Consider the following 15702-nt stretch of genomic DNA (forward strand, 5'->3'; position numbering starts at 1 on the left):
GTACTAACTGGGGAAGGCAGCCAACGGCTAACTTGGTTTGCAGTAAAGAACAGCTAACAGCTAAAACAGAGGCTCTGTGTCTTTGAACCACCATGAACCAAGACAGAAACACTCAAGTATTTTTTTCATTGTTTCATTTCATATTATTTCACTTCCCACAATAAAAGACAGAGCAGTGGTTCCCAACTGGTGGGTCGCGGGTCCGTTCCGAACGGACCACAAGTGACTCGCCAACGTGTTAAGAACACTTCATTTTTAAGTGCAGTGAATTTCCAGCACAAAGCTTTTACATTGAAGTGCTGTGTCCTGCTGTAGAGTGAGTGAGTGACTAACAGATAGCTCCTTGACAGAGACAGCAAACTAGCTGGACGACAGACACAAGTATGATACTGAATATATTAAACTGTGTGGACCTTGAACTTGTGACAAAGCAGAAATCTGGACCCAAGTTGGGATCCATTGACTTGCAGCATTTTGCAAAGAGGCAACTCAACAAAACAGTTTGCACAAGTCACAAACACATATTTAAGGACTGACGATGTTGTCCTGTGGATTTGCTCAGTTTTCTCCGAGCCCTCTCCTTTATGTTCTGTCTCTACTAAATACTGACGTTAAGTGGTAGAGCTCCAGGTGGTCACAGATGGCGACATTGTTTGTTCTGATTCTCGGTAACGTCAAGAGAATCTCAACTAGAGCTCAGCGCTGAGAGGCTCTGGGGACACAGCGTCACACCAACTTCTCCCTCAAGTTGAAAAATTCAACTGACGCAAAGATGTGAATAGTGCGTCTCTGCGTCATTTGCATCACGCGATTAACGGAAAACATGAGGAAACATCACAAACTGCTGACATCATCAACTCACAGTGAAGTTTATTCATGCTGTGTGACGACGCTCAGCTGCACAGACACAACACCAGAAAGAATACATGCAGTGATCCTACATGCAGACACATTTTGATTTCAGTGTGTCAGCAGCGAGGCTTCTCCTCCTCGGTCTTGGTGATGAAGAGTCTTTTGAGGAAGAGGAGCTGCAGGTACCCGGAGGTGACGATGAGGAGACTGAGCGCCACTGACCACCAGGTGATGTACCGCGAGTTGGACAGGAGCAGGAAGTAGTCGGCACTCTTCCTCATGCGGCCGAAGCTGTAGTAGCGGAACATGTGGAAGACGTAGTTCTCCACTTTGTGAGTCGCGTCCTGCAACAAATACTACAAGCATTACTGTTTCTAGCAGGGGCGGGCGATCTGACCCTAAAATAATGTCATGACGTCAGGGTGATGTTGCACTAATAATATTCTTGATGATGTGACAAACAAACACCAAATACAGTACAGGATCTGAGCACTTCCTCCAACACTAGTGTGTGTGTGTGTGTGTACCTGTATGACGCTCAGTGTGTTGTTCAGGTCTTTGCTGACTTCCTCTTTCTTCTTCTTCTCTTCCTCTTTGCGCTTGCTGGGGTCTTTGAAGCCGTCATAGTAAACGCCAAAGCTGAGGAAGACCTGCATGGTGCCGAAGCGGTTGTGGAAGTTGCTCAAACACATCTGGTAGAAACCTGCAGACACACGACACGTGAGACAACATACACACGGTGTGTGAAACCTTCCTGCAGCTCAAACTGGAGAGATGAAGGTCATTAAGATTATTAATTAATTAGTGATGCATTCATGTGTTCATCACTAAATGTTGTAGCTGCTAAATGAAACATCATCATTTATTTGTTGACCTTTATTAACCCAACTCTGCAAAGTCACTGTTGACTAAACTTATCAAATAAATGCAGTGCAGTAAAAAGGACAATATTTCCCTGTCGTGAAGTCAGAGAATAAGCAGCAGAACATGTAAATATTCTAGTACTGTAAGTAGCTCAAAACTGTATTGAAGTGCAGTACTTGAGTAAATGTACTTAGTTACTTCCTCACTCATTTCATTATCAGTAAAATAAAGAATGAATTAAAGCAGGAAAAACTGTTTGACACTGAGCACTGCGGTGTGGGGAGTGTGTGCAGATGAATGGTGCCTCCAGAGCTCTCTGCCCATCCGCCAGCCTTCATCCAACAGATGACGTGAAATGATTTGTTACCGACACGAGATGAGGCGTCATCCAGGGGATCGTTTGCTTCCTGGCACTGCTGGCACGTGGTGAAGCCAAACACTGCTCATCTGCACACACTCCCCACACCGCAGAGACACAGACCTGGTTGAAAAGCAGCAAAGCTTCCCTTTAAGTTGCATCAATCATTTAAATTAAATTTATTTGTGGTTTTAATAATGTGTTAATGTTGAGACAGCTTTCTGCACATCTTTACTTCACTGCTTCAACTGTTACGAAGTAAACGTTGATTGCACAACATAACGGCTATAAAATAACGACACCATCGGCGTTTAGATTGGTTCCCTGTAGGCCTTGCTCTCACTCTACACTTCTGTCTGCCACCAGCTCTGATTTCTCTAGAAATGAAGGCTCCATTTACAGCTGGAAGGAAGTTTGGCAACCATTGAGCAACCAAAACAGGAAGACGATGTTGCTTTTGTTTTCCCCAGTCAGTTGCGACTGGTAGCAATCACCAGTTACCAAAGAGTACCAGTCTAAGTTCTTTGCAGTTGGTATTTCCAGTAGTGGAAATTATGTGTGTCTGGGATATTGTAGCTGAAGGAGATCTGGGGCCTCATTTATGACACTAAATGTTTGTGTACGTACAAATGAGGAAATGTATGAACGCCAAAAAATATTCAGATTTATAAAACAGTGCGTCTGCCTATCAGTACGCACTTTCCTTCCAAATCAACTTGGAGTTGTGCGCACATGGACCAGCTTGGTATCCCACCCTCTACGTGCTCACATACAACCATAAATGGTCAGTGCGAAGTGAGTTGCTTGTATGTGAGCTGGAGGTTAGAAAGCACACAGTCAGACAGACAGTCAGACAGACAGACAGACAGACAGACAGACAGACAGCTACCTGTTTCCTCGGCCTCAAAGTTGATCTGACCCTTGGCATCATCAACATTCGACACTATGAGACCGCCGGGAGCGTTGACGGTGACGGACAGGTGTCTATCATGGCCGACTCCCGTCACCCACTGGACCTGCAGACACACAGACAGACACACAGACAGACACACAGACAGTAACAGCAGAAAGAGTTCGGTGTATGTTCACATGTACTTTAGGATGTATATATGTGACTGTGTATAAAATACATATTAAAACACTACTGTACTACATATAAAATAAAAGTCTAAGTGAACATAAAAGGTGTGAAAACTTCATTTCTCAGTGAGCTTCTTACTTTGTGTCTGCGTTCTGTACAAACACAAGATTTTCTGCCAAATAATTTCCTATGAAAGATTTTCTGTATGTTTAGTTTCGCCTGAATGTCTGATCGATTCAGAGCGGGAAAACATTTTGGAATGGATATTTAATCTTACACAGAAATGCTTCAGATTTGAAACCGTATTTTCTGCAGCTTAAAAGAAGGTAAACACAAAAGAAAGACAAAACGCATGTTGAGGGAAATGTGTCGAGGCCTCGGCTCCTCTTCTTACCATGAAGTGCAGGTAGAATCTTTCTCCACGATGAGCAAAGTGCCAGAAACACTCCAGCCCTGCAGCAGGAAGCACCACCGAGAAGTCGTACTGGTCGCTGCCCCAGAACAGCTCCTGGTCTGTTATGTTGGGGTGGAGGTTTGTCTGGGGCCCGCCATGAACCGGACCCCAAAACACCAGGATGAGAAATAAGAAGGCAATCTTAAAGAACATGTCTGAGAACATGGAGAGTTCTCCTCTAGATGAAAAGCTGCAGGTTGAGTCTGTGTGGAGAGATGAGGAATGATTAACTGGCACCAACACGTTGCTTCTGTCAGTGGGAAAAGTGGGCTGAGTCCACAGATGGAGTCACTGTGACACAGACGAATGACTGATCCCACTGCGGGACTGAAGGAGAGAATAAAAGCAAAGACCACACAGAGTCAAGTTATGTCTCAGTATAATGAGGAACATTTATATGAGATTATAGAGGTTACAATTAAGACTTAGGTTGAGAAATATTTTCCCACCTGCTGCATCCGAGCATGAAGCTGTTCACATGCTGAAAATCAGGATGATCTCAGTCTTAATGGAAACAGGAGGATTCAGGTTCATCTGGACACTCGAAGGACTTCACAAAGAACCAAAACTGTGGAGACAACATGGAAACAAGACGAAGAGTCTGAGGCCATGCTTCAATTCAGATGTTTAGCAGATATGTTTACCATCTTAGTTTGCTGTGTTAGCATGCTAACATTTACCAATCAGCAGTAAACACAGGGTACAGCTGAGCAGTGCTGGACTCCAACTGTCTGAGAGGCAGCAGTGGAAAACATGACATAAAAAGGGCACTAACAGCACACAGTAGGGCACCAGCAGGCACAAACGTTTTATAGAACAGGGCAGCCTTCATGGGGCCGCATTACATTTTCTCAGTTTTAAGGGCACATCAACTTGTTTTCTCCACTGGAAGGTAACTTCTTCTCATTTTCTTTACCCGAAGGTCACCTTAGAGGAAACTTCATCTTGTTTCTCCACTGGAAGGTAACTTCGGGTAAAGAAAATGAGAAGAAGTTACCTTCCAGTGGAGAAAACAAGATGAAGTTTCCTAGTGGAGAAAACAAGTTGGCCACTTCATCTTGTTTTCTCCACTGGAAGGGCACCCTGAAGGGACCTTAATCTAATTTTCTCCAATAGAAGGGTACCATAGAGGACACTTCTTGTTTTCTCCACTGGAAGGGCACCCTAGAGTGCATGTCAACTCATTTTCTCGACTAGAAGAGCACCCTACAAGTCACTTCATCTTGTTTTCTCCACTGGATGACACCATAGAGGGCACTTCCTCTCATTTTCTCCACTAGAAAGACACAATAGGAGCCACTTCATCTTCTCTCCAGGGGCACCCTAGAGGGACGTTGTTTTACAGACCATAGGGGCATCAGAGAGGACATTTTTGCTGCATCTTTCTTTTTATGTTTTTGGAACATGTGGTCAATAGTGATTTTCAGTCTTGCTGGTGGAGCAGCTAAAAATGCCCAGTTTGTCCTGAGGTTTGTCGTGCTCGAGGAACAGCGACAGAGTCAACAAAATCATAAGGGTTCATGCTCTAGAGGAGCAGGAATATTCAAAAGTAAATGTAATTACAATCATGCCCCAGTTGTTGAACACATCTTGGTGTTGAACAAAACAAATAAATCAAGACAATAAAAACCAGTTAGAAGCTGAGATTCTTTAAAGAGGTAGAGAGGATCTCGGTTTATTCGAAGTGTCTTGAAAAATGGAAACAGATCAACATATAAAAATCTCTGAAATCTCAAAAACAAATGTACAGTCACTGCAGTCCGATACATTCTCTGAAAAGTCAGATTCCCTTAGTTTTCTTTCAACAGTTTTGTCTGCGAGTCTCATTGGACTTCAGTTTAAACTGAAGGATACTTGAAGTGGTTTTCAGAATCAAATAAATACCCATGTTTAAGAAATTAAAACAAACATGATCTTTATAAATGTCTGCAGGATGGAACTGATTTGACTCTCTACAGACAGAAGGAACATTTAATGACTTTAAGGTTTGCATTTTGATAAACAAGAGAGTTTCAGACTTTGTCCAGGACCCGCAGACACCTGGTTTCACCTGGTCAGGTAAAATACTTAAGGAGTTTGTGGAAGATGATTTCATGAATGATCAGTAAAGAAAACTCCCCTGAGTGAGCAGGAGGAAGAGGCAGCATGAAATAACCAGAGACACACTTTGCATTCAGCTGTTCATCCCGTGAGGTTCATCCAGTTGAGAGGTGGTGAAGAAAAATGGTCCAGTCCTGACTGTGGTTTCATACAGATTGTACAGGGGTTAAAAAAATAAAACATACAGAACATTTCACGTTCTATGGGAATGTCAAACAGGAGCTCAGTGAGGCTCCATACACAGTACACGAGGTTAAATCTCACCGCACACACTTAACAGCTACGTTTTCATTTTCCAGACAGTGAAAGTCACAAACAAACGACACTTTGAGGGTACGAGGTGTCAGGAAAGATCCATTCCTGAGGATATTTGTTATTTATGAGCCTGCTTACACCTGGTATTAACATGTTCTAGTGATCTGGAAACAAGAAGACGAGACAACTGAGAGAAATCACCGTTTACGCCTGTGTCTATCATGTGTCTATCATGTGTCTCCAGCTGCCTTCAGATGTTGTTATCGCCTACAACACTTCTGATAGAAGGTCCCCTTAGTAATTAATTAATTAAGTAAGTAATTAAGACGTAGCATGTGTACGTTTACATTAAAAAGATATGACACTGGTAATTGGTTTGAGTGATCAGATCACAATGCCTCAGAGTTGTCATTTACACTTGCGACCTGATTAGCCGAGACACGTTAATACCAGATAAGAAGAGCACCTCAGCCAACGTGTCAACAGAGGAGATCGTCTCTGTGCTAAACACTTAGTGTAAATTATCTGAGTTTAAATAAAGACTACAAAGATAAAACCAGAGTCATGATCGCAGCTCTGTGAGGCTGTAATTAGACACAGCGTGCTTTGTGCTAAACGCTAACATGCTGATGATTAACAGGCATAATGTTTACCACAGTCACTGCCTTAGCATGTTAGCATGCTAACGTCTGCAAATCAGCAGTAAAAACAAAGTACAGCTGCGGCTTTTGTGAATGTTGTTAGTGTTGCAGGTAGTTGGTGCTAAACCAAAGTATTGGACACGTCACCAACTAATGGATCAATATTTCCAGCCCTAACATCATGGTTAATAGAAATTAAATAATCAGTGTGATGTGCCATGTTATTGGGACGTCTTACGACAGATTTTAGTTCTGATTTTCGGAGCGTTTTATGTCTTTTATCGTGCGTAGTACAGGAGTATTTTGGCATTACAACTTTTACAGTCCGACAGCAAAACTTCACACTCAGGGTAGAAGTTATTTTTACTCTTGTCTTGAACGTTATGTGAATGAACCTTGCTTGATACAGTCATCTGAAGGTTCAGGTGTTTGAAACAAACAGTTGACGACATGGTTGTGCAGTTAATATGGTTTGGTGAAGCTGACTCACGTAAACAAACACAAAAAGGTTTCAGGATGAGAATCCAGAGACGGTCTTGCAGAAGGCCAAATGTGTTGAGAAATGTAAAAACAGAACATTCAGAGTGACTTTTTTTAAGGAAAGAAAAGAAGTTTGATTTAAGGAGGAATTTTGGAGTGTTTGATTCATTGATTGAGGCTTTCAAATAATCTAAGAAAAAAAAGATAAATGATGATTTGATATGATTTCTTTTTACTTTTATAATATGATTTCTTAAAGGTTCCTGTGGAGTTTCAGACCTCTCGTAGCACCATGGATCAGTTCCTGCTCTGTTTGTCTCAAGCACGAGGACGCACAAGAACACAAGTGATGAGATCCACAAACCTGCCAGTGGTGTTCCAGTGGTGTTCCAGTGGTGTTCCAGTGGTGTTCCAGTGGTGTTACACTATCCCACTGATCCACAGTTACAGTTATGTGCTAACAAAAGGTGCAAACAATACAGGATTTAAAATACTTTACGAGTCAGCGCTGCAAATGTTTTGATGAGGGAAATAAGCGTAATACATTTGTTGAATCTCAGGAAACCACAAGAGGAAACTCCACAGGGGCCCGAAATAGATGGTATTATTTTAACTGAAAGGAAGGATCATTATTATTATTATGTTGATGCACACAGTGCAGATCAACTTCTACAGAAGCAAAATAAATCAGTTTAAGGGTTCCCCCAAAATGTGAGGAAACAAATTCTATGATTATTGGTCAAATAAAGATTCCAGTAATCAGTAACTGCTCCAAGAAGATCCAGCATCTTAATGAGCACATTTAAAAAAACATTCAGACTCCTCCACCGATTAATGGGGAAGAAACCCTCCTAAAGATTCTCCACACAGCGTCGGCCTCCAGTCAGTCTGACCGGGTTACATCTTTAGTTTCTCCTGTAGGGATGATGCTCCTCCACCTGACAGGAAGGTCAGAGGTCGGGCGTTAGAGGTGGAGATTGAGCATAATGCAGCAGAATCTGAGCCCAGTTCCTCCGACTCAGTGACAGACTGCAGGTAAAGATGAGTTCTGCAAACCCAGCTGGACTCTTGCAGGTTCATTACCACCATGAAACGCCACCACTGTGCAGTGTTTGACTGACAGCTTCTCACACGGAGAACTCTGCCCCGCCCCTCCAGGTGCGTCTGTGGATCAGGGTTGGTAGTTTGAGTCCAGCGAAGGGGCTGATCCACTGCAGCGACGGCTGACCTCCGAACACCGACCTCAGCCCCGCCCAGCGAGTCTGACGCTCCCAGGTCGGCTTCTCGTTCTTCAGACGCTCGATCTCCTGACACACAAACACAAACACACATCTTTGTTACTGACAGAGACACACACAACGTCATTACACACACAGACACACACAACATCATTGCACACACTGAATTGCTTCGATACCATCAGCCTGTCATTTGATACCTAAAGGAGTAAATCTCAACAGCGTCAGTGAACCAATAAGCACGCAGCATGCTTGTACCACATCTAATAACGCTGATAACTGTTTGTCTGATGATGCACGTCACTGAGACATGCAGGAAAAACACCATATTACACCCGGAGACATTGCTCTTGTGTGTGTTGTTGTAGTTTTGAGAGGCTTGACGACAGTGTGTGCTGCTTTGGTGTAAAAAAAAGAAAGAAAAGAAAAGATTGTCCAAAGTGTGGCTCAGTTTCATCTGGCTCAATGCCAACAGCGTTAAGACGGCAACATGAGAAATTTGATGGAACACTTGAAAGTGCATGTGATAAATAAAAAGAAGAGAAGGATGCTCCATGTTCAACTGCAAGAAGGAGAACGGACTGCAACCATCCTTCTCTCTCGTCTGCCTAACGTTACAGATCTGGATGCATCTCTAAGGAGGTTTATTCCTCTGCTGCCTGCAGTGTCCTCCACAGTGAACAGTGTAATGCCAAGACTACCAGAGCCCTGAGGCCGCTGCAGGCTGTAGAGGACAGTCAGTGGGTCAGAGTCGTTCTGGAAAATTAAGTCCAGATGATATTTGAACATCAAAACATCCCCAAAACTCCTTTGAGTGGAAAAATGCCAAGGTGCTGAAACATAACACTAAAGAGTTGAAACAGGAAACTTCTAAAATACGTTTATATTTTTATGTTTTGAAACTCCTGTAAGTGTGTAAAAATGAGGATATTTGCTCCCTTATGTGAAATGTAGTTTCCTCTTTGTTAAAGCTGATTTTTATAAAATTCTTAGTGGACAAAGTTTTGTTCAGGAACTAATACTTAGGTCAAGGTACCAGTGCCGAAACATTTTTAGACTACACCCAGCCCTAGATACACAACCTCATTACACGCAGACGTCCTCATCATACTAAACTACACAGTCATGTTTATGTGGACAATACTTCATTACACAAAACACAGGAAGTAGTGACTAAGTGTTAGAATATAGAGAGTTCATGTTTTCACCGTCTCGTCGTTACAGATGGAGTGGACCTGAGTGCTGAACATAACAGCTGTGAAGGTGAAGAAGAGGAGGGCTTCCATGCAGAGGAAGATCATCAGCATCATCGTCACCGGAGGGGAGAAATCACTGCACTCTGCACACACAAAACTTCTGTCACAACAGGTTCCTGATTCAATCACACCAGACATGCTGAAATGATTTTCTACAAACTCTGTACAACAACGTTAATGAATCTGCAGCCCGAGATAAACGACAGGTAACTGAACATTAGAAGAACATATAGTTTAAATCAGCAGCTCCAGCAGTGTGTAGGACTCACCTCTCCACTGGACTCTGATGCAGGTGACGAACTGGTATCCACAGAGAGCCAGAGCGTGACTGGAGATTATAGCGATGTACATCTGTGGACAGGACACAAAGCACCACACCTCTTTACAACACATACTTTCATCAGGTTCAGCTTGTTGTGGTGCCAAATGTGTAACATGAGCGCCAGGAAGTTAACATGCAGAGAAAGCAGTGCGAATGCAGCAAGTGAGAAATTTGACTACACAAAATTTGTTCTTCTTGTTTTCATTTTATTTTTACTTTAGCCAGTGCAACATCTGAGCTCTAAACACTTTTCTAACTATTGATAAAAGTGCTACAGCAGCTACACAGTCTAATTCACACACAGATTTGTCACCATCGTTGGTTCCTCAATCAGCAGACGAAGACTGACTGTCGGGTTGCACGTTAAAAAAAAAGAAAAATATAGGAGTCATTTATCGATGCAACAAAAGGACCATTTCTGTTTTACTTCACAACAAACTTTAAAAAATCATTTCTGTGTGTGGAAGTCGGTCTGAAATTAAGTATGAGATTAGTAAGTGGACATGACGGTAAATAAACTCACAGTGAAGAGGACGAAGAAGCGCTGGTTTTTCTCCCCGACACAGTTGTTGACCCAGGGACAGTGGTGGTCCATCTTACGGATGCAGCGCTTACAGATACTGAAGTAGAAGAAGGAGAGGCGGCAGAAGAAGACGAAAGATGAACGAAAAGAGGAAGAAGAAAGATGAGGAAGGGTGAGGATGAAGAGAGACCAAAAGAGGAAGAATAGACAAAAAGAAGTAAGAAGAAGAGGATGAAGAAGAACAACGATCATTCTGAGTCCAACGTTTTTGCAATTCTGTGAACGCAGCGCCTCAGCAGCAGTTTGTTGAGTTTGTGTCGCTGAGTGGATCAGATCAGTTGATCAATCTGTGGTCAGAGCTGATGAGATCAGATTGATGGATTAGAGGAGCAGTGAAAGCAAACTTTTAGAGCTAGCGCTGGACTGTGAGGTGCAAGGCTTCCATCTGAAGTAGGCTGGAAAACAACAGACCACACTAACACGAGAGCACTGTTGTTCTAAGACACAGAGCGTTCTAATGAACCCTTAAGTTTCACCTTTAAAAGGCATCTTTGTCATATTTTAATTGTAATTTTTCTAATCTACATTAATGCTCGATTGTTACAGTACTACCTTATTTTTCTTCCTCTCAATATATCGATTGTTTGTTCCACGTATGCACCAACGAACAGAAGCAAAAAAAAATCCCTCTGCTGCTCTGTGTGCCCAGATTACACTCTGCGCTCCAGAGTGTGTGGTGCTCTGAATAACCGAACGGTTTATTCCAACAGTGCTCTGAATTCACAGTCTAGCTCCAAATAAATGAATGTGCGGTAAACTCTGTGACTCATATATAGTCACGACAGTAGACGACCCTTAAAATATGGATGTTGCTGCACAGAAGCATCTGAAACGTGGACGCTTCACACACACCTTCAACCTGACAGCACAGAAGATCTATACAGTCAGCACAGGTGTAAGACGTCACAGTGAAGTGGACCTTTGGCTTTTTGGATATAACACGTCATCACTTCATCATTTTATCCTTCTGAACTTTTGTGTGATGTGTTGTCATAAGTAGCACATGAATTCGTGAGGACACAGTGACCTTAGACGACCAAAATCTAATCAGTTTATCTGTGACGTCAAATTTGAACAAACGCCCTCAAGGTGTTCCTGAGATATCAGCTATCACATAACACCTCTGGCTGCGGCCATCACCAATGCAGAGGCACAAAAAGCGAGTGAGTGGACCCTGAGTCGGGATTCTTTGACACCCCCCCCCCCCACACACAAAACTGAAGCCAAAATATCTCACTTGCCTCCTGGTGCACCTCCCCAACACCAGCAGAGGTCGCTACTGCGCAGTCTCCGGCTCCAAATGACATAACCAGCACAAGATGACTGCTACCATATCCGGGATATTCCGGCTTCATTTTTGTCCAGTGGGGGTTAGTGGAGATGCATTGATACCTATGTGCTGAATGCACAGAGATTTACCACCAACTTCTCAGCTCTACGGAGCTTTTCAGCCTCTTTTAGCTCATACTTTTAGTTTTATGGCAAATTTTTGTCAGGTCCAGCGTCCTGTTCTGCTCTCACATGAGCAACAGAGTTCATGTTTAGTCTGAACCCTTCTGACCTGCAGTGATGAGCCCTCTCAGGTTTGATGCTGCAGCATTTTGGACATTTGTAGATGACTTCGCCCGGCTTTAGCTGCAGACTGTCCATGTACTTCTTAGTGGCGTTTCCTTTGGGAACAGCTCCCTGAAGAGTGGAGGGAGAAAACAGAGGGGATGAGAAGAGAGAAAAGGAAAACGTCTTTGAAGGGCAGGTCAGGTTTTTTGAAGTGGGGCTGTGTGAGAGAGTTCTTCATCATCAGTGTGTTATATACAGTAGATGACAGTCAGCACACTCCCTGTTTGACAAAGCGTGTGGGAGTGGCACCCCAGAAGCTCAGCTGTGCATTGCTGTGGATTAGAATAAACAACAAAATGTATTCCAGCCACTTAAAAAGTATTAATATCAGTTTGAGTGGACGCTATATTGAGAATATTTTGCTGTCAGATAGCTCTAGCCCCAAACTATTTGTTTCAGCTGGTCTCCCCTCAGCGTCCTCACCGGGTCGGTCAGCATGGTGCGGAGGTGGGAGGCCAACGCCAGCACAGCCAGGCTGTTGAAGACCACCCCGTTGACCACGGCGTACCAGAAGCTCCTGGAGGGCAGCAGCATGACGAAGGTGACCACAAAGTCAGCGTAAAACACCAGGAACCAGGTGATGAAGGCACACACCATGCCGCAGCAGTCCTGGATGAACCAGAGTCGCTTTGCATCGTTACGGGAACTCCTCTCCGCCGCCTCATCCTCCCCGTCCAGCAGGGGGCGCTGCTGCTCCACGTCCCTCAGCCTGTGGCCTGAGGACATTGTGCCCTGATGGACCAAAGGTTAGAGTGAGTTTTTACTGGGACGAGTTTTCTGTTTCAAATGTTTTAATTGCGACGTATTATTTTCAGTGATTACAAAACGAAGAAAAATTAAGAAAAAACCCCCAAAATAATCACATTATTATTATCATTCATTAATAATAATAATGATACGTTTTCAAAGATATTTATAGATTTTAATTATATATTATATCATATTACATCTGACATTATGTTATGTATTCTGTCTTTACTCGCTCATTTATCTGTATTTATTTCTGTCCTTGTGCTGCTGCAAAACCTGAATTCCCCTCTGGTGATCAATAAACGCTGATCTTATCCAAATTTAGATGCTGTCAAAGAACATGAAATATGGTGAAAGTCTGCACATAGACAAGAATATAAGAGCACAATCAAGCTTTGCATCGTAACTTCCCAGTAAAGACATATGTAAGAGGAGTCCAGCCTGAGTCAGTGAAGACAAAGTTACAGACAGGTTGATGCACACTAACTTACTTGAAGGTGCCTTTACTTTATAGCATTATCTCTTCTCCTCCTGCTGCTCCATGGAGTCACACGTTGTTTTGCCTCTGAGTCACATCACTGTGGAGAACAAAGACAGAAGGCTCAAGCATTGGTGGAGGAAACATAGAACAGAATATATCTTTATTGTCCACAATGGGTGGAAATTTGTCTTCGGCTCACGAAACACAAAAGACAATTCTAAATATTCAGATCCTCAACTGTATCTACTGGGAGTATATCTACATAAAGAGCAGGTCCTCATTTATGGAGATCACCATGTTCACCAGCATGTTTCTACAGCAGACCAGAACAAATAAACCAAACACTGGCTCCAGGTTAGGCCATTTAAATTTTCACAGCAGCCACAGTAGTTAGAAACCCATCTGTGAAGAGCAGTGTCGGAAAAACACTGAGTTGTGACATGAAACTGTTTTATTCCACCTTAAATTACTTGGTCAGTTTGTTCTGGAGAGGAAGAGACCTCTGCGGATAATTCAGCTCCTGGAGAAAACCTCCTGAATGTCTGGCTCTGAAGTTATGAGAGGAAAAAGATGAAGACATACTAGCTGTGGTGGCTGAGCAGCCTGTCTGACATGCCACACAGCGTCAGAGAAACACTGATTTGTAACATCAAACTGCTTTATTCAGGTTGTTATTATATATCAGGTTGTTAACGTCACACGATCCATTTGTTTTAGAGAAGAAGAAACCTCTGAGGATAATCTGGCTCCCTGTAAAAACCTCCTGAACCATGAACACTGAAGGAATTCGAACTGGGAGAAATTTCAGCTGGTTGCAATCTGTGTCCAAGACACGCATGCAAACCATGCACACGGTAGAACTGACTCTGCTTTGTAATAGACATACATTAATTTTCTGGTTTAGGAAAGCAAGAGACCTCTGTGGTTAATTTGGCTCGTGAAGACACCACTGCATCCCACTAGGCCAACAGCTGTCTCCTGCATGCCAACAGCACTGGTGCTTTGACCAGGAGACGTTTCAGCCCTAACTCTCACATACTGGACACATCTGGAGTTCACTGGACAGGAAGTGGATGAATTACTGTAATCTGTAAAGTAACTAAAGCTGTCAGACAAATGTAGTGCAGTTACAGACACAATATCTGCCTCGGAGATGTAACGGAGGAGTATTAAGTTACATAATATAGAAATACTCAAGTACAGGTACGTCCAGACGATTCATAAATACAGCATCTGAATATATACACTTGGTTACACTGAGCCACTGAGCTGTATGTCAACTCACATCCACGTTTGTGTCAAAACTACTTGACACCAGAACAGTGCTCAGCTAGCTAACCTAGCATAACAAAGCTAGCAGCAGCCTAACCTGCTTCTCACGTTAGCTTCTCCTTAGCTGTCACGTTAAACGTTACCCACATAAGCTCCCTGTGAATGGTCACACTTCAATAAAGTAACTCAAACAGGGCCGTTACAACGGTAGAGTTACATTACAGCAGCATGACAGCACACAGGAGCTGCTTTAGCTGCATGAGCTAAGCTAGCTAACAGCTAAGCTAGCTTAACCAGCTGTCGATGTTTAACTAACTTTACAGTTCTTTTTAAATATTCAGCACGTGGTGGTTAAACAGGCACAAGGCCGGTGATGATTCATGTTGTGGCTGATGATTAATCCCGCCTGAATTATATTATAGCTAAACATTAATTTAAATGGATTAAACAGCAACATGTTCAGTGACAGAGATTTAGCATCTTCTAGCGCTAATATTTTAATGTTCAGCTCCAGGAGTTGTGTTTTTATTATAATAATCTGCATCACGTTGAGTCAGATAACTCGCCGTTATTAAACAAACCATAACTGAGTCCATAATCAGATGTTTTATCATATAAATAACGTTAGTTCACCTCCCTGCCGTTGAAAAGCAGAAGGAAGCAGCTGTGAGTTGCTCTTAAACGGAGGTGTGACGGTTCAGCAGACTGACATCTGTCACACCGACCTGTTAGTGTTCATCCTGTCAGTCTTCCCTCTGGTGAAACTGAAGGATTTTGTTTTAAACGCGTCAGATAAAGAATAAACCAGATAAAGCGTAAATCTCACCTCAGTGTCGCCTGATGACGAAGTTTGTTTGTAGCTGTGGAATGGGCTCAATGTTGCCCCCTGTGGCCGCCGGGAGAACAACACACACTAACATATTTAATTCATTAACTCAAATAAAAGATGAAAATAAATCACATCAAATATTTACACGAACATGATAAATTATTCAATAATTGCACTTTTTTTTTTTTTTTTTTTACTTTTTTGTATATATATGTGTATATATATACACACACATATATATATATATATATATATATATATATATATAT

The 15702-nt window shown here is 42.7% G+C and overlaps 2 protein-coding genes across 3 annotated transcripts; both read right to left on the reverse strand.

Moving 5' to 3' along the window:
- Nucleotides 1-857: 857 nt before the first annotated feature.
- LOC126408094 (transmembrane emp24 domain-containing protein 6-like) lies at nucleotides 858-3816 on the reverse strand. Its single transcript, XM_050073463.1, has 4 exons — nucleotides 3550-3816; nucleotides 2964-3090; nucleotides 1380-1555; nucleotides 858-1196 (listed from the first exon to the last, which is right to left on the reverse strand). The coding sequence occupies exons 1-4, from the start codon at nucleotides 3772-3774 to the stop codon at nucleotides 969-971; spliced, it is 756 nt and encodes a 251-aa protein (XP_049929420.1). The 5' UTR covers nucleotides 3775-3816; the 3' UTR covers nucleotides 858-968.
- A 1439-nt stretch (nucleotides 3817-5255) lies between these two features.
- On the reverse strand, nucleotides 5256-15499 carry LOC126408101 (palmitoyltransferase ZDHHC7-like). 2 transcript variants are annotated; one of them, XM_050073470.1, is made up of 8 exons: nucleotides 15431-15499; nucleotides 13343-13429; nucleotides 12525-12833; nucleotides 12046-12170; nucleotides 10425-10521; nucleotides 9849-9930; nucleotides 9532-9662; nucleotides 5256-8392 (listed from the first exon to the last, which is right to left on the reverse strand). In XM_050073470.1, exons 3-8 carry the CDS (start codon nucleotides 12825-12827, stop codon nucleotides 8213-8215), a joined length of 918 nt encoding a protein of 305 aa, XP_049929427.1. In that variant the 5' UTR covers nucleotides 12828-12833; nucleotides 13343-13429; nucleotides 15431-15499; the 3' UTR covers nucleotides 5256-8212. The 2 variants fall into 2 exon arrangements, with proteins under 2 accessions (XP_049929427.1, XP_049929428.1); XM_050073471.1 differs by lacking the exon at nucleotides 15431-15499 and adding an exon at nucleotides 15238-15260.
- Nucleotides 15500-15702: the final 203 nt, after the last annotated feature.

Source organism: Epinephelus moara, chromosome 20, assembly GCF_006386435.1.
Source record: "Epinephelus moara isolate mb chromosome 20, YSFRI_EMoa_1.0, whole genome shotgun sequence".
NCBI classification, from domain to species: domain Eukaryota; kingdom Metazoa; phylum Chordata; class Actinopteri; order Perciformes; family Serranidae; genus Epinephelus; species Epinephelus moara.

What these genes read in the sequence shown, in the direction of transcription:
- LOC126408094 (XM_050073463.1), bottom strand. Translation starts at nt 3,774, where the DNA reads ATGTTCTCAGACATGTTCTTTAAGATTGCCTTCTTATTTCTCATCCTG. An exon ending in GATTCTACCTGCACTTCATG is followed by an intron (nt 3,091 to 3,549) that starts GTAAGAAGAGGA and finishes GTGTGTCTGCAG; the next exon opens with GTCCAGTGGGTGACGGGAGT. An exon ending in ACACACTGAGCGTCATACAG is followed by an intron (nt 1,197 to 1,379) that starts GTACACACACAC and finishes TATTTGTTGCAG; the next exon opens with GACGCGACTCACAAAGTGGA.
- LOC126408101 (XM_050073470.1), bottom strand. Translation starts at nt 12,827, where the DNA reads ATGTCCTCAGGCCACAGGCTGAGGGACGTGGAGCAGCAGCGCCCCCTG. An exon ending in GCACCATGCTGACCGACCCG is followed by an intron (nt 12,171 to 12,524) that starts GTGAGGACGCTG and finishes TCCACTCTTCAG; the next exon opens with GGAGCTGTTCCCAAAGGAAA. An exon ending in CCATCTGTAACGACGAGACG is followed by an intron (nt 8,393 to 9,531) that starts GTGAAAACATGA and finishes TTTGTGTGTCAG; the next exon opens with GAGATCGAGCGTCTGAAGAA.